The sequence below is a fragment of the Grammomys surdaster genome, unplaced genomic scaffold, assembly GCF_004785775.1.
Source record: "Grammomys surdaster isolate TR1022 unplaced genomic scaffold, NIH_TR_1.0 61, whole genome shotgun sequence".
NCBI lineage: Eukaryota > Metazoa > Chordata > Mammalia > Rodentia > Muridae > Grammomys > Grammomys surdaster.
The window spans coordinates 17094367-17121055 of record NW_021604563.1 but is presented as its reverse complement, the minus strand read 5'-3'; the positions used below and the strand labels follow the sequence as shown (position 1 = coordinate 17121055).

The 26689-nt window shown below is 33.0% G+C and overlaps 1 protein-coding gene across 3 annotated transcripts in view; it reads left to right on the top strand.

Moving 5' to 3' along the window:
• The window catches only part of Znf711 (zinc finger protein 711), a 31081-nt gene extending 4392 nt beyond the window's left edge, over nucleotides 1–26689 (top strand). The window contains exons 3-9 of one of the 3 annotated variants that reach the window (XM_028784296.1): nucleotides 10571–11113; nucleotides 17255–17410; nucleotides 18041–18178; nucleotides 20293–20427; nucleotides 21226–21270; nucleotides 23216–23359; nucleotides 24014–26689. In XM_028784296.1, coding sequence (XP_028640129.1) covers nucleotides 10571–11113; nucleotides 17255–17410; nucleotides 18041–18178; nucleotides 20293–20427; nucleotides 21226–21270; nucleotides 23216–23359; nucleotides 24014–25191 — 2339 coding nt within the window. In that variant the 3' untranslated portion in view covers nucleotides 25192–26689. Of the gene's footprint in view, nucleotides 1–10570; nucleotides 11114–17254; nucleotides 17411–18040; nucleotides 18180–20292; nucleotides 20439–21212; nucleotides 21271–23215; nucleotides 23360–24013 lie in introns of all 3 variants that reach the window. The other 2 variants (XM_028784258.1, XM_028784334.1) reach the window with 2 other exon arrangements.

The window sequence follows — 26689 nt, the reverse complement described above, 5'->3', positions numbered from 1 at the left end:
GTTGTGTCTGTCTGTCTGTCTGTCTGTGTCACATGTGTGTAGGTACCCAGACAGTCCATAAGCAGACATTGAATTTCCTGGTGCCAGAGATATGGATTGCTGTGAGCTGTCTGACATGGGTGCTTAGAACTGAACTCAGGTCCTCTAAGAGCTAGCACTCTTAACGAGTGATCAATTTCTTCAGCCCAGCTTTTCCTTTTTTTCCCCTAATAATAGATTCCTTACTTTTATGCCCATTTTTAGTAGCCTTAAGAGAATAATAATCATTTTGATGAATATTTTAAGACTACATTAATAGTCTAAAAACTCCTAAATTTTAGGAAGCTTAGTCTGAGTTTTAGAGGGGATAGAGGTATCCAAATTAAAAGAGGCAGGGATGGGATACTAAGAATTGAAGATAAGATAGGAATAAATGAAAATAGAAATGATAAGTTGGTGTAAGAACACAGGACCCATAGGTTAATGTGGAGTTGGTGAAGCTGAAATCAGTCACGGGAGACTAGAACTAGTAATACTGTGCTCAATTAGAAAAATGCTACTACTATTCTCAGCTTAGTGTAATATGCCATTTGCTGCACCATTTTAAGGTTCCCAGTAATAAGAATTAGAGGAACTGTATTCTAGTCTTGACAGTGATGTTATTGGCTGGATTATTAATCAACTTTTATAATGAGGAGGTTGAGCTAACATTTAAGGTCCTCTTCTATGATTATTTGACCTTTGTCAGATTAATACAGTAGGTTACTTCTAAGGTTGAATTTAGTAAGGATTGAGATGATTTTTAAACTGATATATGAAGGAGTTATGAATTTATTCTTCTAAAAGTTATTTATTGAATGGGTTTTGTTGTTTATGAATGATTTAGAAATGATTTGGGGTGGGAAAATGTACAAGATTGTGATCTTTGTTGGTGACATGACAGGTTTGAGAGGAGTTTTAGAGGTTATCAAAGCACATGCTTCCATATATCTGTTAGTGTGTTTTTACAAGAGGATTGAGTGGGACTAAGGACCCAGCTTACACATGAGCATCTCCATCCAACAAGGGACCTTAGGACATGCAATAAAATAGGAAGAATGGAGGATGCCTGCTACCACAGGCATAGTTTCCTCCTGCTTCCTTTTCTCTGTGAGGTTAGCTGCTTCGCTCTACTACATGCTCCCTACATGGCATTCAGCCTCTTACTTCAGGCACATAGCAATGAAAACAGGCTGAAATCTCTGAAACTATGAGCTAAAATGAATCTATTAAATTCTTCCATCATGTTTAAATCACAGTAATGAAAAAGGATGACAGAAAGAATTACAGGGTTAAGACATTTTTTTTTGTTGTTGTTCTTAAAATTCTTGGCTGGAGAGTTGATAGGGTTTAAAATGCTAGAATCAATTAAGTTTCAACTTAGGTTTTAGAATAGACAGATATAATTGAGATATCATGGGGATAATTCAGTTGCCATACTGTTTACTCCTTTTAAAGTTTATTTTTAAGGAAGTTATTTTAACTTTTGTGTGCGTGTGTGTGTGTGTGTGTGTGTGTGTGTGCCACATTTATGCTGATACATGTGAAAACCAGAAAAGAGGGTATCAGATCCCTTGGAGCTGAAGTTACAGGCAGAAAAAAGCCATCTAAAGTAGATGCTGTAACTGAACTCAGGTCCTATGGAAGAGCAGCAGGCATTCTTAACCACTGAGCCATCTATCCAGACCCTATTTTAAAGTTTATAACTCCATATTTTGGTACAGTTAGAGAATTATGCAGTCATATTTTAGAAGAACATTTCTAATCCTAAAAATTATAATTTCAAAAAATATATATGAAATAAAGTATCATATAAAGTCTCATATGTATTATTGTTATTACCCATCTTTTCTTTTTCAACCAGTCCTTAACAACTAGTAATTCAATTTATAGATTCACCTATTTTAAACAATTCCTATAAGTATACTCATGTGATATATGACCTTTCATGCATAACTTCTTTTACTTTAACACATTTTCATGTGTTTATAATCATATTTTGTTTACTACCCTGTTGGTAGATATTTGAGTTGTTGAAATACTTCAGTATTTCAGATCAATTTTGTGTTTGACTTGATGCTTTCTATTTTAGGCTTATTCCCTTTTGAGGCCTGTGTCAGTATGCCAAGGCATACTTGAAACTATAAGAGCTTGGGGGTCATTTTCATATATTTACATGTGATTTAACTACATGATATCTATAAATATATAATATGTTGTGGAAAATTAATTTTGTGTCTATCCCCTCTTTAAGGAAATGGTAAGATGGGAAAGTTTGAGAACTACTTCTAATTTTGTTTGGCATTGTCATAGTTATTTAAAGTCTTCTTTTAAAGTGAATTAATGGAGTAAATAAATTTATGTCAGAAAAAAGAAGAGAGGTACTGTTTTGTTGTTATATGCCTATATATATATGCCTATATGAATGAACTACTTAGTTGTGCTTTTGAAATGATAAATTCTTTTAGTATACATTTTTGTGATTTGTTAAATTAAGGTATATAAATCAGTGCAAATTGAATTTTTATACTGTGGTAAGATTGCTTTTCTTAATTATAATGAAATCAGGAATTGCTAATATGAGTAAAGTTTACTCATGGATTTGGTTTGTGATGGTGCTTTCCTAAAATTTGCTAGGTTTCCATCTGTCCTTAGTAAATATATTTTTAAATCTTTGAAGTTATAAAATATAGAAGTTTGTATACACAGGCATGTAAGTAGACTGTCATCGGTCTCCAAATTCTATAAGGTTCTCAATTGATACTATTGGATTAATATTGTATAGAAAATTAGAAGAACTAATTTAGAGGTTATTAGATCAATTTCTTTTGAAGGATGGTTGGTATTTAAAATTTTACAATATTATGTCTTACATAATATTTTTGCTGATGTTTGAGTACAGTGATTGTACTTACAGTCAGTGGCATTGAGTTTTATAGTTGTTTGAGATTTTAGTGTTGCAAGGGTCAGTGTTGCTTGGAAACTTAAGTAGCAAAATGGCCTTAGATAGTGGTTCAAGAGAACAATGTTAAGAAAGAAATTCTTTGCTATCACTGTAGTGGAGTGCCAAATAACCTTTGAACAAATAATTTTCATAAAATGGAAAATACTTCAAGTCAGGATTTATTATTTGTTGCTATCTTTATCTCATTGGTTCCCATTTGAAAGATGATTGTTTATCGTTTGTAATTTTCTTAACTAATAAGATAAATTCTTTATGCCATTAGGTGCTGCTTAATAAATTTTAAAATAATATTTAAATAAGCTTTTATGTGATAGGCTTTTTAAAATTCTTCTCAAAATATTACTATAGTAATGCTCTATTTGCCTAATTTTATAAGTTTCTCTTTTAAAACTTATCTAGGGTAAGAAACGAAACTTTATGCTCCTAGGTGAGTAGAAGAAGAAGAAGGAAAAAAAACCCTACAACTCCGAGTCAAAGAATGAATACAGCTAACTTCTCTAAAATATAGTTTCTGGGGGCTAGCAAGATGTTTTAGCAGGTGAAGTACTTGCCTAACAACAACCTGACTTCAATTCCTGGAATACACATAAAGGTTAAAGGAGACAACAAACTCCAAAAAGTTCTCCGTTGGGGTTCTCCCCCAATTATATATACACAACAAAGAAAAATGTTTTCTTTATATATAAAATGGAGATAACACCCACACTTATTTTGAAGATTAAGTGAGATTATGTGTATATGTATATATGTGCTCCCTCACACACATAGGATAAGGTTACTTGATCATTATTAGTGTGTAATAAATATTACTCATGTATCTAAATGAATGACATTTTAAAAGAATTACAGCTCATATATAATAGCTGAATTTGTTTTGGAGTTTAATAAAGTAATAGATTAACTGATAAGAAATCAAAATTATATATATTTTTAGTCTGAATAATTTGACAATATTCTGCTGTACTCATTAGTTCTTGGTCTAGGTTCTTTAAGATGATTTGGATCAGCTTTAAGAAATATACTCAGGGTAAAAAAGAATATTTATGATTCATTTTGGTTTAGATTTGATTGATTTTGACCTACTCTAGGCTAGGTGAACTTGGAATATTTTTTAAAATTTTCTTAGAATCAACTGAGCCCAAGTTAATCTGAGCATCAGGCAACATTAACATTCCATCCTTCCATCTGTCCCTACTATATAATCAGAAATCAAATTAATCTCTAACCATACCCAGAAATAATTGGGATTTCTTGATTATCAAGCCATTGATTTGTGAAAATATTTTATGAAATAATAATCTTAGCATCTACATATAGAGAATTCCATTATTAGGAATTTAATAGGTTTAATATTTAATTTTCTTTGCTAAAGCTACCATTTCCAGTTTGGATAAATGCAAGATTTGAAACCCTATTCTGTGCTTATCTCTTAATTTTCTGGCATAATAATGACAAAAAGTACTTTTTAAAAAATTATTTTAATTTTTTTTAACAGTCCAGTCATTATACCCCTCCTCTTCTGCCCTCAGACAGTTCCTCATCCCATTCCTCCTCCCCTGTCTTCAAGAGGATGTCCAGACCCCACCCCACCCTACCCTGCCATGCCTCCCCACTCCCTGGGGCTTCAAGTCTCTTGAGGATTAAGTGCCTCTTCTCTCATTGAGGCCAGACTCAGCAGTCCTCTGCTGTATGTGTGTTGAGGACCTCATATCAGCTGGTGTATGCTGCCTGTGGGTCAGTGTCTGAGAGATCTCTGGTCCAGATTAGTTGTGACTGCTGGTCTTCTGATGGGGTAGCCCTCCTCTACAACTTCTTCAACCATTCCCTAATTCAACCACAGGAGTCCCAGACTTCAGTCCATTGTTTGGGTGTAAGTATCTGCTTCTGTCTCAGTCAGCCACTTGTTGGACCTCTCTGAAGGCAGCCATGCTAGGCTCCTGTTTGTAAGCATACCATAGCATCAGTAATAGTGTCAGGCCTTGGAGCCTTACCTTGAGCAGGATTCCAATTTGGGCCTGTCACTGGACCTCCTTTCCCTAGGGCTCTTCTCCATTTTTGTCCCTGGAGTTCTTTTAGACAGGAAAAATTCTGGGTCAGAGTTTTTGACTGTGGGATGGCAACCCCTCTCTCCACTTGCTGTTCTGTCTTTCTGCTGAAGGTGGGCTCTACAAGTTCTCTCTCCCCACTGTAGGGCATTTCATCTAAGGTCCCTCCCTCCCTTTGAGTCCTGAGAGTCTCTCACCTCCCAGGTTTCTGGTACATTCTAGAGATGCCCCCTCCTCCTACCTCCCGAGTTTGCCTGTTTCCATTCGTTCTACTGGCCCTCAGAGCTTCACTCCTGTTCTGATCATGTTCCCCCTTTCCCCTCCTTCTTCCCTCTCCCACCCATTTCCCTCCCTCCGTCTGCCTGTGATACATATTCTCTTCGTCTATCAGTTTTGTAGAGTTATGGTTATGTCTTTACTTTCATTTTTTGAGATTATAATATAATTACAGTATTTCTGTCTTCCCTTTCCTTTCTCCAAACCATCTCCTGCACCTTTCTTTGACCTCTTTCAAATTCATGACCTCTTTTTACATTGATATATATTTCTAAATATTTTTCATGCATGTATATACCTAAATATAACCTGCTAAGTCTCTGTAAGATTACTTGTATATATAGTTTCATTACTGACTGTTTGGTATTGTATAAGCAATTGGTATACTCTTCTCCGAGGAAGACTATTTCTCTCCCACTCTGAATATTCCTTAGTTTGCCTGTAGCTCCTTGTGTAGGGGTGAGGCCTTGTGTCCATTTTGCCGTGTCTATTGTTACGTTCTTTTGATATAATTTAGGATTTCGGCAAAAATTTAACAATGTTGTAAAACGGCTGGGCAGTGGAGGTGCACGCCTTTAATCCTAGCACTTGGGAGGCAGAGGCAGAGGCAGGTGGATTTCTGAGTTTGAGGCCAGCCTGGTCTACAGAGTGAGTTCCAGGACAGCCAGGACTACAGAGAAACCCTGTCTCGAAAAACCAAAAACAAAACAAAAGAATGTTGAAAAACATTTAGAATAGCTGAAAGGGAGATTGGGTGTGTTGGCATCTGCCTGTAATTCCTGAGGCAAAGTCAGGTCAATCATGAGTTCAAGGTCAACCTTGAGTACATATGCAGTTTGAAGCCAGCCTGAACTGCATGAGGCCCTGGCTCAAAAGTCAGTACAATGATTATGATGATCCCAGGATCTCGGTTGAAAAATCAGCTTCTTTTTCCATTCTTAGCTTTTTATCATTACTAATATAAGCTGGTTTTCATCTTTAACTAACTTCCTGATGAATTGGTTATAAATTGCATTGTATATCTTTACAAAGATAATAGTATCTTTACATTCTTTCAGATAATACTTTATGAGAAATCATTTGACCTAATGAGTGATCATTAGGTTAAAAAGGCTGTGTACTGGGCCATTTCATGTAGATAATACATTTTAAGTAGACCCATAAACTCATATACTGTACCACCTTAGGGTGACAGAATTTAAAATTCCTCAATAAGGGAACATATACTCTTACAGGATGTACAAAGCAAGTGGGACTTGGTGCTTACTATGCTTCTCAAGAGAAAAATTAACCTTTTCTCTCTCTTTCAAACTTACTAATATTGTCAAGGTAAATCCTAGTCTAATGTGAGTTAAGATTCTTTTCTCCTAAATCAGGTGTTAAAAGGTTCTAAGGCTAAGTGATATAGCAATTCTTTTAAGTTAAAAAAAAAAACTTCTCTGTCTCGAAAAACCAAAAAAAAAAAAAAATCTTATGGGACTTCTGTAATTTTATAATCTTGTATATTTGTCATATAATGTATTAACATATAACAATATCCTGTTGCTTTTTTTTCAAAAATTATAGTCATAAAAAGTGGGAAAAATTACTATCCTTCCCAGTGCTAGTATCCTATTTAACATTTGTATAATACCAAACCCAGAATATTAAAGTTTTAGATAATTCCTGTTCCTTAAAACTATATACTTTATCCATTTTCTATCATTTGAACATATATTTGTGTGTGAATTTTAATTTTTATTTATATCTTGTTTTTTAAAATTATTTTATTTATTTACAATCCAGGCATTGTCTCCCCTCCCAGTCCCCCCCTCCCACAGTTCCTCATCCCATTCCTCCTCTTCACCTCCAAGAGGGTGCTCCTCCTCCACACCCCACTAGACCTGCCACTTTCCTGGGGCCTCAAGTCTCTACAGGATTAGGCACATCTTCTCCCATTTGAGACCAGACCAGGTAGTCCTCTGCTACATATGTACTAGGGGCCTCGGACTAGCCCATGTATGCTCCTGGTTGGTGGTTGAGTCTCTTGGGAGCTCCCTGGGGTCTGGATTAGTGGAGACTGTTGGTCTTCCTATGAGGTTGCTCACCCCTTCAACTTCTTCAATCCTTTCCCTAATTCAAACACAGGGGTCCCTGACTTCAGTTCAATGGTTGGGTGTAAGTCTGCTTCTGTCTCAGTCAGCTGCTGGGAGGATCTCTCAGAGGACACCCATGCTAGGCTTCTGTCTGTAAGCACATCATAGGATCAATAATAATGTCAGGCCTTGGTGCCCCCCCCATGAAATGGATCCAAAGTTGGGCCAGTCACTGGATCACCTTTCCTTCCCTTCAGTCCTTTCTCCATTTTTGTCCCTGCAGATATTTTAGACAGGAACAAACAATTCTGGGTCAGAATTTTTGACTGTAGATTAGGAACCCTATCCTTCCACTTGAGGCCCTGTCTCTCTATTGGAGATAGACTCTTCAAGTTCCCTCTCCCCACTCCTGGGGATTTTGGCTAAGGTCACCCCTATTAAATCCTGAGAGTCTCTCACCTCCCAGGTCTCGGGTACTTTCTAGAGATCCCTCCCCACTTTCCACCCCCAGGGGCTGCATATTTCCATTCATTTTCTTGGCCCTCTGAGCTTCTCTCCTGCCCCCCCTCCAACACACCTGATCCTGTTCTCCTTTTCCCTTCTTCCCTTCCCACCCAAGTACTTCCTTCCCTGTACTTCCTGTGATTATTTTGTTCCCCCTTCTAAGTAGGATTTAAGCATCCTTGCTTGGGCCTTCCTACTTGTTAAACTTCTTGTGGTCTGTGGTCCTAGGTATTGCGTACTTTTTGGCTAATATCCACTTATCAGTGAGTACATAACATTCATGTCCTTGGGGTCCGGGTTACCTCACTTAGGATTATATTTTTTAGATCCCTCCATTTGCCTGAAAAATTCATGATATCCTTGTTTTTAATAGCTGAATAGTATTGCATTGTGTAAATGAACCACATTGTCTATATCCTTTCTTCTTTTGAGGGACCTCTGGGTTGTTTCCAGCTTCTAGCTATTACGAATAAGGCTGCTGTGAACACAGTGGAGCATGTGTTTTCAATCTTAGCCATTCTGATAGGTGTAAGGTGGAATCTCAGGGTTGTTTTGATTTGCATTTCCTTGATGACTAACGGGTTTGAACACTTCCGCTTCATTAAGTGCTTCATGGTCATTGGAGGTTCTTCTGTTGTGAATTCTCTGTTTAGCTCTGTACTCCATTTTAAAATTGGGTTATTTAGATTTTTGGAGGTTAGCTTCTTGAGTTCTTCATATATTTTGAATATTAGCCCTTTATCAGATGTAGGGTTAGTGAAGATTTTTTTTCCCAATCTGTAGGTTGCTGATATGTCCTATTGCCTGTCTTTTGCCTTACAGAAGCTTTTCAGTTTCATGAGGTAGGTCCCATTTATCAATTGTTGATCTTAAAATCTGAGCTGTTGGTGTTTTGTTCAGGAAATTTCCCCCTGTACCAATGAGTTAGAGGTTCTTTCCTACTTTCTTTTCTATTATTAGATTCACACTGTATCTGGTTTTATGTTGAAGTCCTTGATCCACTTGGACTTGAGCTTTGTGCAAGGTAATAAATATGGATCTATTTTTATTTTTCTACATAAAGACCACCAATTAGGCCAGCATCATTTGTTGAAGATGCTTTCTTTTTTTCCACTGTATGTTTTTGTCCTCTTCATCAAAGATCAAGTGTCTATAGGTATATGAGTTTATGTTTGAGTCTTTGATTCTATTCCATTGATTGAGCTGTTTGTCTCTATACCCAATACCATGTGGTCTTTATCACTATTGTTCTGTAGTACAGCTTGAGGTCAGGGGTTGTGATTCCCCAGATCTTTTATTGTTGAGTATCATTTTTTGTTTTTCCATATAAATTTTTCCGTGTTTGTGAAGAATTTTGATGGGGATTGAAATTGAATTCGTAGATTGCTTTTGGTAAGATAGTCATTTATTTGTGTGTCAATTTCAATTTTTTGTTTTACCTTACTCATTTCATGTATGTATCACTTTCATTCTGACTATTTTCACCTTTTACTTCTTATATTCACTCTTCTTCGAAACAATTTTCTCACATTCCTGTCTTTTTATTTCACATTGTGACCCATCAGAATTATCCAGAGCCATCTTCGTGATGGGGTTTAGAGCTATCCTTTGGAGTCTGGCAATATGTGGAGAGGTTATACAGCTAAAGACAGTGATTTCCCTCTCTCCCATATTCTATACCTACCCAATAGATAAGAGGTAGAGGATAGATCCCCAAGAGCAGTTCTCCCTTCTTTGACTGATTGTTGACACTGGCTGGTCTTATGTGAGTCCAATAGAGGTTATGAGAGTTAAGGATTACAACAGTCTAGGTAATGCTATTTGTAACAGTTCACCTTAGCTTTGGATCTTATGTACATCTAACTCTCTCACCATCTCTTTTTTAATGTTCCCCTGGCCTTTGAAGTGGTGACTTAAGTAAATTTTTTAGGGAAAGGCTAACATCTGTCATTTATTTTCTTCATTTTGAGTAGCAGGTCCAAGTTAGGATAAATTTATAGAGATTTTTTTTTCTGGTTGTTGGTTGTATCAGCACCTTACTTGTATTTATCACTGAGTAATAAATTCTGTGGAAGGATGTGGCAGTGTTGATTTAACCAAACATTTATCTGCTGATGGATTGATATTTGGATAATGTTTATTTTCTACTATTATAAATAATAGCTATTATGAACTATTGTGAATATTTAAGTGTTGTTTTTGTGTAAACATGTTTTACATTTTCTGGGGAGAAATACTCTATTTGCAATTGTTGGTTTGTATAGACAATGAATGATTAGTTTTGTCAGAAACTGTCAAAAACTATTTTTCTGAATGGCTGTTAACATTTTGCATTTCCCTGAACATGTACGAGACATATTTTCTCTCTCTTTACAAGCTTGGATTTTATTTTAGTTATTTTAATTAGAGTATAGTGATTTCTCATTTTGACATTTTTGCTTTTAAAGGACAAATTTCTTTTAACATCTTTACTTAGGTTAATTTTTTTTGGCTTTTTTACACTGACATCTAGCCCTATTCAAAATAGTGATGATATTTTTAGTACAGTTATCAACAATGCTTTTAAATTTTTAATCAAGATATCTAGTACATATTTAAACTATTTTATGTAAGAAGATATTAATTAAACATAATACTTTATTAATAAAATAACTTTACCTTTTTTTGAATAATTGTTTGTATTGTAGTGGCTGGAATGGCTGGTACTGCACATATCGATGGAGACCATATTGTAGTTTCAGTTCCTGAAGCTGTATTAGTTTCTGATGTTGTCACAGATGATGGGATAACTCTCGATCATGGCCTTGCAGCTGAAGTTGTCCATGGGCCTGATATTATTACAGAAACTGATGTAGTAACAGAAGGGGTGATTGTTCCTGAAGCTGTTCTTGAAGCTGATGTTGCCATTGAAGAAGATTTGGAGGAAGATGATGGAGATCATATCTTGACTTCTGAGCTAATTACAGAAACCGTTAGGGTACCTGAGCAGGTTTTTGTGGCTGATCTTGTTTCTGGTCCTGATGGACATTTGGGACATGTGGTCCAAGATTGTGTTTCAGGTGTTGACTCTCCCACAATGGTATCAGAAGAAGTTCTTGTAACTAATTCAGATACAGAAACTGTGATTCAAGCAGCTGGTGGTGTTCCTGGTTCTACTGTTACCATAAAAACTGAAGATGATGATGATGATGATGTCAAGAGCACTTCTGAAGACTACTTAATGATATCTTGTAAGTGAAACATAAGATCAATTGCTTGATATATTAATTTCTATAATACAGAAAGGTATTCTGAGATCAAAGATAGATTCAATAGCAGTAATAGAAAAATCTTTTTGAAAATAATTTCAAAGCTGTTGTATTGAGATACTTTTTGGGTTTACCTATATTTTTAATATACTCTGAAATTGCATACCAGAGTAAAGTGGAAGTCAATTAATGTCGTAGAATAGAAGTATATATTTGAAAGGATCAACAGAAATATTAACTAATACAATTTTGTTTGTTTGTTTGTTTGTTTGTTTTCGAGACAGGGTTTCTCTGTGTAGTCCTGGCTGTCCTGGAACTCACTCTGTAGACCAGGCTGGCCTCGAACTCAGAAATCCTCCTGCCTCTGCCTCCCAAGTGCTGGGATCAAAGGCGTGCACCACCACTGCCTGGCTAACTAATACAAAATTTTAATGATAAATTATATAATTTCAAAATGAGTAGTAAATTATGTTGTCTGTGCTTTTAAAAAACATAACAGGTGCTGGTATTGTCGATAAGCATTTACATGAGAACCTAAGCATAATATATTTAGATATAGGTTATATGAATTTTAAAAATATTTGTTAAAGCATAAACTTAGTTTGTGTCCTATTATTCTTTCTAGATTCATGTTTATTCTGCTTGAATGATTATGTATAGTATATGCAAAACTATTTGATGCATTTACCTCAGACTGCTTTGTAGTCTTTACAGTATTCCATTTGAAAGAATAATGTAGAAATACTTTATTATCATTTTGGGTGATAGATTTGCCAGACAAACTATCAAAAATAATAAAAACTTCATGTTTTGGTTTTTTTTTTTTTGGTGTTTCGAGACAGGGTTTCACTGTGTAGTCCTAGCTGTCCTGGAACTCACTCTGTAGACCAGGCTAGCCTCAAACTCTCGAACTCAGAAATCCGCCTGCCTCTGCCTCCCAAGTGCTGGGATTAAAGGTGTGCGCCAGCACTGTCAGGCAAAACTTCATGTTTTTATGTTTATAAAAGGAGGGAGTCCTTCTAGTAGAGCACTTGCCTTGAATGCAATCCCTCCTCAGCACATGTGAATGCAGATGTACACATGCACATAGGCCTGTGCAAAAGGAGTGGATATGTTCTTCATAAATTTTGAAGGAATCATGCTACAAATAGAAAAGATTAGTTTTATCAGGTCCTGTTTCTCAATTCTTGATCTTAGAGCCTGAGCCATTGGTGTTCTGTTCAGGAAATCCCCCCACCCCCACTATACCAGTGAATTCGAGGCTCTTTCCCACCTTCTTTCTCATCTATTAGATCCAGTATATGTGGTTTTATGTTAAGATCCTCGATCCACTTGAAATTAAGCTTTGTGCAAGGTAACAAATATGGGTCTATTTTCATTTTTTCTACATGCTGACTACCAGTTAGGCCAACTCTATTTATTGAAGATACTTTCTTTTTTTGATTGTATATTTTTGGCTTCTTTGTCAAAGATCAAATGTTCGTGAGTGTGTGGTTTTATTTCTGAGTCTTCAATTCTATTCCATTGATGTTTTTTTTTTTTTGAGGCAGTTTCACATAGTGCAAGCTGGCCTTAAAGTTGTCAGGTACCCAAGATTACCCTTGAACTTCTGGTCCTATGAATCCTATGAACTCTTGATTCTGTGTTGACAGCACTAAGATTGTATGTATATGCTATCAAGGCCAGTCTGGAAATACTTTGCCAGTAAATATCTAACACTACTAAAAGTGCTTGAGGGTGTAAATATGATCAAAATACATTATATACATATATGGAAATGTTGTGAAATATATTACTTTGTAAAATTAGTATATACTAATAAAATTATATGTTATGTATACAAATAAGCAAAAACTAAGTACTTATATTATTCATGAACATTTAGATTTTCATACATATACCCTCAAGTTCAGGGAGTCCATGTATGTGCTTCTAAGTCCAATTGAAAAAAATCTTTTCAGAAAAATATTTTGTATATAAATCATAGAAAATATCTAAGGTCTGACTACTCAAATTTTTTCCACATTTTGACTGTTTTTAATAGTTATACTTACACTCTCAATATTTTTTTCTCTTCTTTTAAATCTTCATTTCATTACCTTTTGGTGTCCAGTGGCCATTGAGTCTTTCAAGAATTATAGAACAAATTTCTATGAACAAAATCCATTTTAAAACAAGATGTCCTTTACTTTTTGGCCTCAAAGTATAGACTTTCCAAGATATTTAAGGGTTGAAGTTGAAGTCTTAACAGATTCTAGCTTCCTCTTAGGGTACTTTTAGATCTTGTTAGGATAGGCTTTATAGTTACAGAATTGCTTTTCTCTGCATCTAAATTCAGTCCATATTCAAACTAAAGCTTACACCTTCTTTATCCTACCACACATCTAACATTGTCCATTTGTGATAAGTAGCTTTGGAATTAATATACAGTAACTGTGTTTGTCTAATATTCCAGTTGAACTACTTTTTAAAAATTTAATATATTTAAGACATTTATGGGTGATTTTTTCCTTTGTGAAAAGCTTCACTGGAATAAGGAATCTCCTTTATAATGATGCACAATAATGTAACTAAGACTTTTTGCTTAAGAAAGTGAATTCATGTAGGAAAATACCGTTCAAACCTCACAAATTTTAATAATAAAAGAAAAATGTTGACATCTTTGCATCATTAAAAATATAACTACCAAGATAGAACTTATATACTACAAAATTCCCTCATCTAAAGATTTAAATTGTTTGTTCATTACCACTTCAATTTAAAAGGTTTTAATTATGACAAAATTAAACCTGATAAGCTCTTGAAGTTAATCCCTACTCTATTCATTCTCAGGCAACAGTAAATCTGGTATATAAATTTTGCCTATTTTATTTATATACTTCATGTGAATGGAATCATGTAATTTGTGACCACTGCTTTCTGACTTCTTTATGTTTCTCTAAGGTCATCCATATCATAGTATTGATCATGTGTGGCATTGATGTTATTACTAAATGATATTCTATTATACATGTAAACTAACTTAGTTCACTAGTTCATCAGTTGATGTATACTTTTATGGTTTCTACTTCTTAATTAGTATGAATAAGGATGATAGGAAAAGTGTGTACAAATTTTTCTGGGGGTAAATATTTTGACTTCTCTTGGCTATATACCTGAGAAATTTAAGTATGATTTTAATTTTTCTCACTTTCTGCATTATAAAAGAGATTTTTGCTTATTGTTTAATCACAATATTATATTAGTATACTGCATAGTTATATAATACAGCATAATTTTATTGATGTACCATAAAAACGGCCAAATTCAAAAGCCTATGTGGCTTTAAAAAGGAGGTCATTAATTTATTAGGTGTGTGAGGTTACATATGGAAGCATAAGAAGCAGGAAGGAAATGATGTAATTACATTTTAAATAAAAATTTTAAGATTAGTATTACACTGTATATTCTGATAAAATGGAATTTTAATCAAATTGTGCCAGTGATCTACAAAAATCACAAAAAAAACCTTCCAGCCTTTTCAGTGCTGCCAAACAGTGTACCTTACTTATGTTGTCTTTAATTCTAAAAGAATTTTTTAGGGGTGTTATATTGCTCACTTAAAAGTGGGTCAAGAATCAATATGGTGGAATATGCCTTAAGATAAGCAAAAAATTAAGCTCGAATTTTATTTACTTTTTATTTCTATTAAGAACAGACATTGAAAAGTAATGCTATTCCTATAGTCAAGGTACATTTCTATAATCTCACTACTAGAGAGACAAGGTAGGAAGTTTGCAAGCTCTAGGCCTGCTTGTGCTACATAGAAATAGCTCTATGTCCTTGATCAAAATAGGAAGAAAAATATTTGCGAATTTATTAAGTCATTTAGTTTCCTAGTGAAGCTTTGTAAATGTTATAGTTTCTATAACTAATAATATAAAATAAATATTGGTAAAGCTAAACTCTTCAAAGTATACACCCATTTTAAAAATATCTATTATTTATTAGATGAAAATATAGAACAAATTCAGTTGTTCCATACATTTAAAAATTGCTCATTCTGAGATGCTTAAGCTTAGCAGAAAACAGTGAATACATTAAAGTATGAAGCTTTTTTAAAAGCAGAGGTAAAATAAGAAAAAATGCCTACAGAAAAAGCAGTGAGGGCATATTAACTATAATTTGAATATTTAAAGCTAAAATTGTGGTGGATAGTTTAGAATTACCCCCAAAATCTATTTTATTACATGGACCTTACATTTCAATTATAATTTTAAATTAGTGTGATCTAGATGGAAATATGTCTACTTAACCTATTTGCGTGTAGTAATGAAGTATTTATTAAGTGAGAGTATTTTATTGTCAGCTTTGTATTTGGACCTTTTGACATTATTTTATAAACACTTTTAAAGTTGATGAATGAGAAACTTCTTTTTCCTTAATATTTTGTTTGTTTTAATATTTCTGTTATCTCATTTGATTTATTTTATATATAAAATAAATATATATATATGAAAAAACCATTAAACAATAAAATATATTTCATCATCTTAATTCATGACATTGTCACCCCAGAATTGCTAAAAGTGTAACAATATGATTAGGAGCTATAGTGAGATGGAAATATTTAGATCATTCTTGTATCAGTTAAGTGCTAGCCTTCATTGGCAATAGAATATTCAAACTTTTAAATAGAATGGAATCATTTATATTTAAACAAAGTAAAAAAGCCTTTCAGAGTTAAAATAATTTGTGAAATGTCTTGTTTTCCATTTCATATGGGCAAAACAACATTTTTTATGACACATCAAAGGTGAAACTGAACTAGGTAAAATATATACTTTGACTTATTTAGATCTCCATAAATTTTTAAGTACCAAGATTATAGCTCCTCAATGCATTTTATTTTTTATAGTTTTAAAATTGTTAGATTTATTCAAGAGCTTCAGTATTTTATGGTTCAAGTATGGTATTCTGAAATATGTAATAGCATGATTTTGCTTTAGATTATGCTTTAGTTTTTATAGGAACAAGATTTAAATTAAAATGCTAGAGACAATATTTACAGAGGCTATATTGCTTGAATATGACTTATGGTTATTACAAGATTATTTAATAGAGTATATATTTCATAGTTCATGTATAGTTTTCATGTGACATGCCATCTCATCCTCAGAGACTATAGAACAGAATAAGATTGTGTATGTACATGAAAATCTTTAGTGATAGTCTCAAATATGGTTGCTTCATCTTTTTGTATTACTTTTCTATATGCTCTGAAGCACCAGGTTTTTCATAAGGAAAAAATGCCATGAAGCTAAGTATTTTCATTTATACTTTTAAAGCCAAGTATATATAAATTTTGTGTTTTCTTCAAATACTTCAAAAGAAATTTGAACTTTCAGATAATATTTTCTTGGTGATTTATTAAGTATTTTTTTTACTAAAATCATTTAGACTTTTTTATCATTTAAAATAATATGTTTGATTCATTAATTGGCTTTAGAAACAACTGCTTTTTAATTTGAGATTTGTTTATGTGAACTTATGGCATGTATTTTTTCTGTTACTGATCTTAGTGATAGGATTTTATTTAAAATATAGTCTATGCTTCATATCTTAGTTGCATGTGAAGCAAATACCTAACTAGATAGCTTGATGATTCAGTGAATATAAAAACATCACATTAAAAAAGCAAAGACACAGTATTTGAAGTCACCACTTATATTTATATTAAAATTGCATTCTCTGCAGTTTTAAGAATCACATGAATATCACAGGAGTAGTGTATATGAACTGTAGTGAATAGATATTCATAAACTTCCAAAATCACAAGTTATATTCAAGAAATATGGCCTACATAAATATATGTTTGCTATATTAAATTTCAATGCTTCTTGCACAGAAACATGGTTTGGGTAATGTTAATATTTTTAAAAATATTTTAATGTAATTTTGATCCTGTTATAGCTGATGTTGAGTATTATTTTTCCATGAAACATACCATTTTTAGTGACTTCAAAATAGATCACTAAGGGAATATAGCAGGTAGTTGTTTAAAACATTATTTTGTCATTATGCCTAATACTCATTAAATGTCAGTAGTACTTTTACTGAAATAGTTTCCTTTATATTTTGCAGTGGATGATGTGGGAGAGAAGTTAGAGCATATGGGGAACACACCATTAAAAATCGGTAGTGATGGTTCACAAGAAGATGTTAAAGAAGATGGATTTGGTTCAGAAGTGATAAAAGTATATATATTTAAAGCAGAGGCTGAAGATGATGTTGAAATAGGTATAAAATTATTTTAATTTCATGATATAAGAGAAATTAGAATTCTTATCTTTCATGGGGATTATTCTAAAATTCTAAAGAGACAAAAATGTTCATAGTGTATCTTTAAAACTGTATATGAATATATACATATAAAGTGGGAATTTGGAAAATGTCACTCAGATTTTTTTCCACTATGAAACTATTATGGCAGAAAGTTTTGAAACAAATGAAAATAATTTGTATCAGAATAAGGATTATGATGGATGTATAAAAGCATTGATGATAGAGGAAGGTATTTTGGATTTTAAACCTACTTCTAGCACTTAACTGAAAAAAAAAACAACCTTCAATAACTTGTATGTTTTCCTACTACCTTGTTTCTTCATCTGTATGGTGGCCATATGACAATGATATAATAAGGTTTTTATGAGAAATGAATGGGTAAATATATATGAAATTTTTTATTGTGCTTGTCATATAAATGTGATATAACTTTTACGAGTGATGAGTGTTTAAGGTATAATTTATATGAGTATTTTAATGACACTTTGAAGTTTGTTAGAATATTTATATACCCTGTATATCCTCACTAATTCAGGGATTTATTCCATGATACATTTTTAGTGTATATGTGTTTTAATTTTTAAGGTGGGACAGAAATTGTCACAGAGAGTGAATACACCAGTGGACATTCTGTAGCTGGAGTGCTTGACCAGAGCCGAATGCAGCGAGAGAAAATGGTTTACATGGCAGTGAAAGATTCTTCCCAAGAAGAGGATGATATCAGTAAGATAAAAGGCTTATAATGATTTATAAGAAGCAATAACACAACTTTGAAAGCAATTGATAACAACCATAGATGTACTGGATGACAGCTAAGTTAAAAACAATAAGCCTGTTCTTGCAAATATGGGTCCTTTTAGACATTCCTGAACCAATATATTACTCAGATAAGAATACATGAACAATATCTCTCAAATAATATGTTACAAAGAGATGAAGAGTTTATAGTTTTGTTGTAATGAAGTTCAAAATACATAGAAATCAAATCATATATTAAATGTATATTATAGACACGTATAGTACACATAAATTCACACAGTCATACAAACACATAGGCATAAATTTAAAAATATTTAGATCTGTTAAGTTTCATTTCATTTTAATAGTTAATCTCTGAGGTAGAAAGTATTATTCCTTTTTTATAAGACAAGTAAATCCTCAGGGAAAATAAGTTGCCCAAGACTGTTACAACACTAGAACTTGAGCACTTGTCTAACTCTACTGCCCAATGTTTCCTCTACATGGCAGTAAGCACTTTTGGCCTATCTGGATTTAGCAGTGAAAGGGCTAATTGGTTGATCTCCTGTCACTGAAAAATTGGGTGGGTAAGTATTTATACAAGCCATTCTGCTAGGATATTATGCTGTTGTTGGATAATTGTTTCCTGGGACTCAGGATCACAAGGTAAAATATCCTATTCATATTTGCTTTCTTTTGTCATTTTTCATGCTTTTTGTTTATTTTTCAAGACATTTTATTCTTTTTCTACATTGTCTTCATCTCATTATTCAGTCTTGTCTCAGATTGTATCTGTTTCCTTGCCATGCTGACAAAACACTATTTTATCACACAAGGGCAAGAGCCTTTTTTTTTGTCACAGAATTATCTTGATAGTGCTATGTTCTATTTATGCTGCACTCTAATAACTATTCTTCATGTCTTTCTCTAGCAACCATAGAGAGCTGAAATCTACCTCCATATCACAGATGAAACTATCAAAACATTTGCTGCTAGGGAACAAAAACATTTATTTAAGTAATGTTGCTTTCATCTTAAATCTTAAATTTTTAACTCATTAATTAAATAAGAGGCATGATAGGTTATGGGAAACTGAGGTATAGGGTTATCTAATGCCATAATTAGATAAGAACATAGAAAACTTAGACCAGCATCTGTGGCTATTAAAGAGGAGAAACAAGAAGATACCTTTCCTCAATTGTTTTTATGTATTTCTTTTATAATAAATAGAAGATAACATGTTTTTGAATTGTAGAAAAAGCATAAATTAAATTTGATGTTATATTTATGACATTAAATAGAAATATTTTTTCACAAAAGTATATAAATTTTCCCTTTATGTTTAAATATTTTAAACCCCAATACTATTATCTTTAAATAGTTTTGTTCTCTTAGTAGTATACTTAAAAGTCTAGCTTCTTGAAGAATGTCTACTAATTCTTGAACAACAGCATTTTATATTTATATTTATGTACTATATATGTATAATCATATGATTATAATTATTTCTAAAAGTTTATTCAATGACTAGTATATTGATTATTAATCATTATACTAATAGTACTATCAAAATAGTATGGGAAAGCATTTCTTACTCTATATTATATTGAAAATACTTTCTGAGTTTCAAAAAAATATCAGGAAAATTTATGGAATAACACCCTTTTTATAAGTTTCCAGTGCATTATGTGTTATAATACCCTCTTCAAGCATAGATGTCTTATAAATTTAAAAGTCATTTTCAGAGCCAGGCATGATGGTGCATGGCTGTAATTCCAGGACACAGAAGGCTAAAGCAATAGGATTGCAAGTTTTAGATCAGCTTTGGCTGCAAAGCAAGGCCTTGTCTCATAAAGAAAAACAAAGAAGCCATTTTTATGGGACTCATTTTTAATATAGGACACTAATAATTTGGGGAAAATTTGGTTTTTAGAAGCACTAATTTCCAAAAAACATTGAATATAAACTTAATTTAAATTTATACATTTGAAATCAAGTAATATGAAATCTTCAAAACCTAAAGATTTAAGTTGTTTGGAATTTTTGCCCATTTATTAAATACTTGAGATTATAAACAAGTAATTATTTCCAAAATTTAGGTTATGCTGAAATACCAAATGAACTGTACATGGAAGTCATTATAGGGGAAGAGGAAAGAACTCTCCTTGAGATTCAGCTTGAGAACTCTGATGATAATAAAGCAGGTTCCCCTGTTGTCTATCCTGCATCATATGGTAGGACACTAGTATTTTTACCTAAGTACATAAAGTATGTATTGACTATGCCTTTGAGCAATTAAATATTCTGTATTATAATGCCACACTATGTTGGCTAATTGAATAAAATATTCTGCAGTGAATTGATTCATCACCAGTTACTTTACATGACTTTTTATCACATATCTTATACCACTAAACCTTGCTTAATGCATTTTGTTAGAATATGTTCTAAATCCTACCTGTGTAAATGAGCAACATAAAATATTTAATTTTCCTAAAATAGGAGTGACCTTTAAAAAATTTATCTTCTTTTACAAAAATATATTTCAATTGTTGACACACAAATAATAAAATTGAAGTTCTGGGAAAAATTACATTTTTTAGAATGTATGTTAATTCATTAAGTTTTTTTTACCCCATTATTTCTTTTGTTAATTTCATTATTTTTATGTAGCTTACATTTTCCAAGGTTCCAGTGTACAATGCATTAATTTATTTAAAGTTCTCTCAAAGTTTCATTCATTCAGTAGTCATGCATGTATTTGAACATCGTCACTGCTAAGGATATTTTGCAGAAATAGCTACTCAGTTTTCATTTAAGGTGTAAAACTGTGCTAGATATTACTAATTCTAAGGAGGCAGATAATAGTCCCTATTTTCAGTGGAGAGGATTATTTAATTTTTGGAAGTTTTCAATAGCAAGTGTATTTTATTGAGAAATTGGTGGTAAAAGTAAAACTTTATAAATTAAAATATAATCTGGTAGTAGTTCTGTAGGCAGTATATCAATTTATAACTAGTCCTTTTTTATAGATGAAAGACGAGTTGCCCGAAGGTATGAAGATTGTCAAGCAACAGGTGAGAGAGCATTGTGTAGGAGACAAATTAAATGTACTACATGATAAGTAAAAACTATTTAGATTATGATTCTAGACAAATTTGTTGTACTTTACCTATTATAGAACTTATATAAGAATTTGCCTCTTAACAACCAACATTTACGTACAATGTTTATTAATTTGTGAATGAAATCCATTTTGAATTTTCCTAATGATACAAGTATCAGACAATTTACCACATGGGAAATAAAAGGTTACTATAGAAAAAAATTATATTAAATACTTGAAGAGAAAATGAGTAAGTGTTCATGTCAATCAATCATTAATGTCAGTCTTGGATTAAAACTGTCTTAATTTCTATGATCAAATCTAACATGTATATATCATAAATCCATGTCCCAGCTTAATAACATTTTTAGTTTAATACACTTTAGTGTTATTCTGTGATAGATTGGTTTATTTTCCTTAAAGGAGACTTTTTTTCATGACAAATTATATAATTATTGTTTCTTTCATTGTATAGTTTGACTCTAAAATGTAGGTTTAATACAAATAAACACACATATATCACAGCATATATGCTAGTCTGACGATTTTATAGATTTAAAATATTAATGTGTGTCTTAGTTCTTGTTCTATTGTTGTGAAGAGCTGTGGTCAAGACAATTCTTATTAAAGAAAGCATTTAATTGGGGACTTGTTTATAGTTTCAGAGAGTTATTCCATTATCATCATGGCAGGAAACATGACAGCAGGCAAATAGGCAAGCAGGCTTGGGGATGACAACTGAACATCCTGATCTACAGGCAGGCAGGTCAGCAGAGAGAAGCTGCATTTAGGGTGGGGTTTTGAAGCCTCAAAGCCTACTCCCACATTCTCCTATAAGGCCACACACCTCCAACAAGGCTCCTAATCCTTCCCAAACAGTTCACTAACTGAAAACCAAACATTCAAACATACTAGCCTGTGAAGGCCATGCTCTTTCAAACTACCACAATGTAATTATATGATAGGATAGACTTTCAAGAACTTGTTTTATTAAAGACTTTATTTTGTATACACTGGTCACATTGAAATGGCAGCAAATTACTTGTCATGTCCATTTTAATTCCAGACTCTCAACCTAACTCTGGCAATCTATTCTAATCTTCTGGCTCCTTATTCTTTGGCTCCTTCTGTCTTCACCTACCACCCATCTCTGTAAGAGTGTCCTAGTAAAGCTGCTTCCTCTCCCTATCTCTCTGCTTGTCTCTCTTAAATTGCCTCTCTTTCCTGTGCTATTCTTTTAAGTAGCCTCTCTTTTTTGCCCGATTCTCCTGAGAGTTGGAAATATTCTATCTCTGACTCTGTCTCAAAACTTTCTCTGATTCATCACTTTGTCTGCCCCTCACTCTTAAATGTGGTTGCTTCTTTCTACAGCTAACCTTACCTTCCTTGTTAGAGATGAAAGGTGTGTACTAAGGGCACGTCTGTATTTGAGCAATAAGGATTAAAGGTGTGCCATTCCAGCTGGATCACAGATCCTAGAAGGCCTTTGGATGTGATCCCTTGTCACAGTAGCCATGATGCTGGTTTAAAATTCATTTACATATATTGACTAACTTAGTTAGATATATTCCTTGCCAAATTCCTTCAATTTTATCAGGCTCTACTTAAATGAAAAGTTGGTTTGATTCCATAAATTTGTATACGTTCTTAAAATAATGTTTCTTATGTTAATCTTACTAGTTACTCCTTTAGGATGGTCATGTTGAAATAACTTAAGTTGTATACTATCATACCAATGTGCTTGCATGTACATAAGAGAATATGAATTAAATTAATTGAGAACTAGTGAGAAAATGTGTATACTTTGTGAAATTTAACACCATAATTTAGCAGTGTCACCTGAAGTCATTCAACTACCAAAACCTCCCAAATATAAATATATGCAGTTGAACAGGTTTTTTTCTATTTGTTTTCAGGAAACACTTTTGACTCAGCATTAGAAAACAGAAGCACTACAGCAGCACAGTACCTTCAAATTTGTGATAGCATGAACACAAATAAAGTACTTAAACAAAAAATCAAGAAGAGGAGAAGGGGAGAAACAAGGCAGTGGCAAACAGGTAAGATATTTCTGTTTTATGAATAGTATAGTAATTTTATATGTAATTTTATCTAATACAAGGAGGAAAAAATCAATGTTTGCGTAATAGTTATACCCCTGTATAACCCTGTATATTATGTAGATAATTACATATATATTAAGATTTACTTTAAGTCAGGTTTTGTGTATGTGTGCGTGCGTGTGTGTCTGTGTGTGTGTATGTTTGTGGAGGCCAGTTACAGGTAGTTGTGAACTGCCTGACATGGGTGTCAAAAACCACACTAAGATCCTTTGCAAGAACATCAAGTATTTTTAATCATTAAGGTATTTCTCCAGCCCTGATAATTATATTTTAACAGTGATGTGATTGATGCTTTAAAAGGGCATATTTTCTCCTTATTCAAAGATATTTTAAAGACAATCTTCAGATGCATTTAATTATAAAGATGCTTGATTCTTTTTTTGTATTTCATGCCATAGATGAGTAGTCTAGAGAGCCACTTATTATTCAGTAAGCAACTTTACTACAAAAATTTTGTAGTATGCATTTTTATTATATAAGGCTTTTATTCAAATAGTATTTCCACATAGTAAATTTTAGCTAGTTTCAAGAAACTGTCTTACAAAATTTTTTAAAGAAGTGTGATCATGATTTCCTTTTCCCCCCTTCCAGCTGTTATAATAGGTCCTGATGGACAGCCCTTGACAGTATACCCTTGCCATATTTGCACAAAAAAGTTTAAATCCAGGGGATTCTTAAAAAGACACATGAAGAATCATCCTGATCATTTGATGAGAAAGAAATATCAGTGTACAGATTGTGACTTTACAACTAACAAGAAAGTGAGTTTCCATAACCACTTAGAAAGCCATAAGCTCATAAACAAAGTTGATAAAACCCATGAATTTACAGAATACACTCGAAGATACAGAGAAGCTAGTCCACTGAGTTCAAATAAACTCATTTTAAGAGACAAGGAACCGAAGATGCACAAGTGCAAGTACTGTGATTATGAAACTGCTGAACAAGGACTGTTAAATAGACATTTGCTGGCTGTTCATAGCAAGAGTTTTCCTCATGTTTGTGTTGAGTGTGGAAAGGGTTTTCGTCATCCTTCTGAACTCAAGAAACATATGAGAACCCATACTGGTGAGAAGCCATATCAGTGTCGGTATTGTGCGTTCAGGTGTGCAGATCAATCAAACCTGAAAACTCACATTAAGTCTAAGCATGGTAGCAACTTGCCATATAAATGTGAGCATTGTCCTCAAGCATTTGGTGATGAGAGAGAGCTTCAACGACATCTGGATTTATTTCAAGGACATAAAACACACCAATGTCCTCATTGTGATCATAAGAGCACCAACTCAAGTGACCTTAAGCGGCACATCATATCTGTCCATACCAAGGACTTTCCTCACAAATGTGAAGTCTGTGATAAAGGTTTTCATCGTCCTTCAGAGCTTAAAAAACATAGTGATATTCATAAGGGTAGGAAGATTCATCAGTGTAGGCATTGTGACTTTAAAACATCAGATCCATTTATTCTTAGTGGTCATATCCTTTCAGTTCATACTAAGGATCAGTCATTGAAGTGTAAAAGGTGCAAGAGAGGATTCAGACAACAGAATGAGCTGAAAAAGCACATGAAGACTCATACCGGAAGGAAGATTTACCAATGTGAATATTGTGAATACAGCACCACAGATGCATCTGGCTTCAAACGACATGTGATTTCAATACATACGAAAGACTATCCACACAGGTGTGAATTCTGCAAGAAGGGATTCCGAAGACCATCAGAAAAAAACCAGCATATAATGAGGCACCACAAGGAGACTCTTATATAGTAAGATCTATATAAGGAAATAAATTATTTACAAAATGAAATACACTATTTGGGAAGAAAATCTCACTGTTTTATCTGGTTTCAAAGATTGATATTAAGTCATAAATTTACATTCTTTGTATTAAAGATCCTTAAATATTTGGACTAGAAAGGCAATCTCATAGCCCTTTGAAAATACCTAAAGAATTTAAGAAGTACCATAGGATGGTTGCAGAGGAACTTAACTGTATTTAACAGTATTATATGCATAACTAAACTACTGAGGGGGAGAGTTAAGACACCATATTTGATTGATCACACTAGAGATAAGTGTTTCTGAAAGGAGAATACATAATTGATTTAGAAATGCTTTGCTGTAGCAAGCAGCCTCACTTTTATGCAATTTTCGAAATAGGGTGGGGAAAGAAAATGCAGTCATCCATCAGTCACTTAGTCATTGAACCATTTATTGTACCTGGACATTGGATTCCAGAAATGGCAAATGTTTTGTGTATTTGTTACAAGGAATCACACTCTGAAAAAAACAAGTTACATTGATTCAGTCCTAGTTTTTAAAAAAAAAAGAACTTCAGAGTTGTTGATATTTTATCATAAAATATGACGTTTAAGACATAGCATTCTGTGCTAAAAACTGAAGTGAAATATAAGAAATAAAAAGTTCCAGTTTTGATGTTCAAGTAGATTCAGTATGGCATATATGATAAAAGTGTATTTGAGTCAAATGTGGCTAAAATGGGTGCAAGTATGTTAAAAAGTCAACATTATGTTTCTTATAATCTAAATGTTAAACTGAGAGAACAGTTTTCTTAAATATTTAGAATTTTTAGGGCAGTTTTAATAAGTACGACTGTTCAAGTCTTACTTGCTCTAATGTTTAAAGGTGCAATTTTATGCCATTATTGAAAAAATTAATTTTTAAAATCTATATACCATATTCTTAACATAAAGTTTCAATGAGGTGGTATTTATGCAGTATTTAACAGAACAATATGCTGCCAATAAGTTTGGAGGTGGGTATTCAGTTTACAGTGTATAAATTTAAAATATGCATCCCTTAACAACGCTTTGTGTTAGCATGCTGCAAATCAAAATGGCGCTTAATATTAAAACCTGGTGTAGGGAATTTTAATGAAAATCCTGTTCATAAATGTAATGCATATGATGTGTACTTTTAAGTTTTAGTTGCCCTAATTTAGTTTATATTCAGCTGTTCAGCATAATTGTAATTTTACTTCATGCTATATTGTGGCTTTGTGTTTTAAGTAATATTCACTTTTCTGTTTTTGCACCAGATAAGAATCTGTTACTTGAAAATAAATTTTTTATCTTTCTTAACTTCAGAATACTAAATTTGGAAAATCTACTAAACTTGTGTGTTATGTGGCTGTAAATGATGTACACGCTGTAAAATAAGATTGTTACTGTTATGTGGACTTATTATTTCTAAATGTTACTCATCGAAATGAGCATACAATAAAAAGCATTTATTGCACTTCAAA